At 57.6% G+C, this 3,637-nt stretch overlaps 1 protein-coding gene across 2 annotated transcripts; it reads right to left on the bottom strand.

The window, feature by feature from the left end:
• Positions 1 to 351: 351 nt before the first annotated feature.
• Positions 352 to 3,287, bottom strand: LOC139279408 (visinin-like protein 1). Of its 2 annotated transcripts, XM_070898518.1 has the most exons (3): positions 3,126 to 3,287; positions 1,262 to 1,477; positions 352 to 549 (listed from the first exon to the last, which is right to left on the bottom strand). In XM_070898518.1, the coding sequence occupies exons 1-3, from the start codon at positions 3,285 to 3,287 to the stop codon at positions 352 to 354; spliced, it is 576 nt and encodes a 191-aa protein (XP_070754619.1). The 2 variants fall into 2 exon arrangements, with proteins under 2 accessions (XP_070754619.1, XP_070754620.1); XM_070898519.1 differs by lacking the exon at positions 1,262 to 1,477.
• Between the last annotated feature and the right edge of the window lie 350 nt (positions 3,288 to 3,637).

Here is a 3,637-nt window from a genome sequence, read left to right as displayed (position 1 = left end):
CTGTGCTTGAGAAATGATAGAGCGAGAGCTTCCTCAATTGTGCCTCTCCTGATAATCCTTTAGCTTTGACCCTGACCCACTGGCACTGTGAAAGGTTTCCTGCCCCATTTGGGTGTTCTAATATTCAATGGTCTTCTCTTTGAATGGTCACTTTATTAAAGGCCAATGAACATTGAGGGTGAATGATCCTTCAGATATAGATACTGGGACCGGCATCTCTTTCTAATGACCTTTGGAATGGGTTAAAAGATTAAAATGGTCGTGTAAGCCCTAGGGCATTAGAGACATGGCTGAATGAAACATTGAGAAGTTGCTGGTCTCCTTGTCCTGTGAGGTGGGCCCCATTCCGCCCTACTCCTGTATGTCGCACTGCAGCAGGAGCACGATGGATGGGTCACTCTTTGCTGCTTCCTTGAACTCCTCCAGGGTGATCTGGTCATTTTGGTCTTTATCCATTTTATTGAAGATTTTGTCCACTCGCTGCTGCGGGGTCAGGTTATCCTCATTCATTCTCATCATGATCACTGTGCCCACCATTTTATAAATCGCCTGTAACAGAGAGAGAGCATGAATAACAGGCTGATTCAACCCCCACCCAATAAAAAACATCTTCAAACTGCTACTTGTTCAGTCATTAGCTCTATTCCCCATCACCCTCCCCCATGTCATCACCCCCACCTCCCCTCCCCAGACCTCATCCTTCCCCCACCCCACCCTTCCCCACCTGCCCCTCCCTCCAACTCACCTTCCCCCCATCTCATACATCCCCAACCTGCCGCAACTCTCTCCCCTCCCCAACTGTACACACACTACCTCTCCCCTCCCGTACACACACCACTCCTCCCCTCCCTCTCCCCTCCTCCACACACTGCCCCTCCCCTCCTCCACACACTGCCCCTTCCATCCCCCATACTGCCCCTCCCCTCCCCCCACACACTGCCTCTCTCCTCCCCCACACATTGCCTCTCCCCTCACCCACACACTGCCCCTCCCTCTCCCCTCCTCCACACACTGCCCCTCCCATCCCCCGTACTGCCTCTCCCCTCCCCCACACACTGCCCCTCCCTCTCCTCTCCCCCACACACTGCCTCTCCCCTCCCTCACACACTGCCCCTCTCTCTCCCCTCCTCCGCACACTGCCACTCCCACCCCCCATACTGCCTCTCCCCTTCCCCACACACCACCCCTCCCCTCCCTCTCCCCTCCCCCACACACCGTACCTCCCCTCCCTCCCCCACACACCGCCCCTCCCCCCCGGTACCTCTATAATCTCCAGCATCTCGCCGCGAGTTATCTTGCCGTCTCCGTCTAGGTCGTACATGCTGAAGGCCCAGTTGAGTTTCTCCTCGAAGGACCCTCTCGAGGTGATGGACAGGGCGCAGATAAACTCTCGGAAATCAATGGTGCCATCGCTATTCTTGTCAAAGGTTCGGAACGCATGCTGCGCAAACCTCGAGGCGTCACCGTGCGGGAAGAACTGCAGGAAAATAACACACTTGTCTGGTCCTCTGGGCAGTGTTCCCCCTCTCTGGGCGGGGTTCCCCCTCTCTGGGCAGGTTTCCCCCTTTCTGGGCACTGTTCCCCTCTCTGGGCAGGGTTACCCCTCTCTGGCCATGTTTCCCCCTCTCTGGCCATGTTTCCCCCTCTCTGGGCAGTGTTCCCCCTCTCTGGGAAGTGTTCCCCCTTTCTGGACAGTTTCCTCCTCTTTGAGCGGTGTTCCCCCTCTCTGGGCACTGTTCCCCCTCTCTGGCCATGTTTCCCCCTCTCTGGACAGTGTTCCCCTTTTCTGGGCAGTTTCCCCCTCTCTGGGCAGTGTTCCCCCTCTCTGGGCAGTGTTCCCCCTTTCTGGGCAGTTTCCCCCTCTCTGGGCAGTGTTCCCCCTCTCTGGGCACTGTTCCCCCTCTCTGGCCATGTCTCCCCCTCTCTGGACAGTGTTCCCCCTTTCTGGGCAGTTTCCCCCTCTCTGGGCAGTGTTCCCCCTCTCTGGGCAGTGTTCCCCCCTCTCTGGGCAGCTTCACTCTCTCTGGCCAGTGTTCCCCCTCTCTGGGCAGTGTTCCCCCTCTCTGGGTATTGTTCCCCATCTCTGGGCAGGATTCCATTCTCTGGGCAGTGTTCCCCCTCTCTGGGCAGTGTTCCCCCTTTCTGGGCAGTTTCCCCCTCTCTGGGCAGTGTTCCCCCTCTCTGGGCACTGTTCCCCCTCTCTGGCCATGTCTCCCCCTCTCTGGGCAGTTTCCCCCTCTCTGGGCAGTGTTCCCCCTCTCTGGGCAGTGTTCCCCCTCTCTGGGCAGTGTTCCCCCCTCTCTGGGCAGCTTCACTCTCTCTGGCCAGTGTTCCCCCTCTCTGGGCAGTGTTCCCCCTCTCTGGGTATTGTTCCCCATCTCTGGGCAGGATTCCATTCTCTGGGCAGTGTTCCTCCTCTCTGGGCAGTGTTCCCCCTCTCTGGGCAGTGATCCCCCTCTCTGGGCAGTTTCCCCCTCTCTGGGCAGTGTTCCCCCTCTCTGGGCAGTTTCCCCCTCTCTGGGCATTGTTCCCCCTCTCTGGGCAGTTTCCCCCCCTCTGGGTGGGTTTCCCCCTCTCTGGGCACAGGACCCGCTCATTGGGGAATAGACTGGGTACAAACACGGCAAAACTGGGCAGACCATGGCAGGAACACATCATAACAAACAGCACACAAACATCATAGACATGGCCCTGGGGGGCAATTGTACCCTGGGGGGGAGGGAGTGGAGTGGACCCTGGGGGGCTGGGGATTGTAATCCTGGGGGGAAGGGATTGTACCCCTGGGGGGGGGATTGTACCCCTGGGGGGGTGTGATTGTACCCTGGGGGGGGGGGAGTACCCTGGGGGGGGTTGTACGCTGGGGGAGGGGGTTTGTACCCCTGGGGGGGGGGAATTGTACCCCTGGGGAGGGGATTGTACCTCTGGGGGGGGGGGTTGTACCCTGGGGGTGGGGTGTACCCTGGGGGGGGGTTTGTAACTGGGGGGGCTGTTGTACCCCGGGGGGGGGGTTGTACCCTGTGGGAGGGGGGATTATACCCCTGGTTGTGTGTGGGTAGAGGTGGAACTTTTCCTCCCAGCCCCCTACAGCCTTCAGTTTAGTAATGGGTGCTGAAATTAATTGATACCTTCACGTAGAGTTGCTGAAACTCCTCGAGGTTCAGGATTCCAGTGGGACAGTCCTTCAGAAAGCCTTTGTACCACAGCTTCAACTCCTGTTCATTGAACTCTGTACTTTTCACCAAATCGTCCATCACCTCTGGTGCCAGCTTGCTGTTATGCTTCCCCATTGTACTCGAGCTGTAACCCCAAAGGATAAAAGTTCACAGCTCCACTCCATCCACTTCCTCCCATACATCATGGGCCATCTGTGAATCCAGCAGCCCTGGAGTCACCTGCCACTGCGCATTGACATACTGCACACTGTCACACCGCACACTGTCACACTGCACACTGTAACACTGTCACACCTCACACTGTCACACCTCACACTGCCCAATGTCACACCTCACAGTCACACTGTACACTGTCACACTGTCACACCGCACACTGTCACACTGTCACACCTCACACTGCACAATGTCACACCTCACAGTCACACTGCACATTGTCACACCGCACACCGTCACACCTCACACTG

The sequence above is a fragment of the Pristiophorus japonicus genome, chromosome 14 (genome assembly GCF_044704955.1).
Source record: "Pristiophorus japonicus isolate sPriJap1 chromosome 14, sPriJap1.hap1, whole genome shotgun sequence".
Taxonomy (NCBI): Eukaryota; Metazoa; Chordata; class Chondrichthyes; family Pristiophoridae; genus Pristiophorus; species Pristiophorus japonicus.
This window is presented reverse-complemented; position numbering and strand designations above follow the sequence as displayed.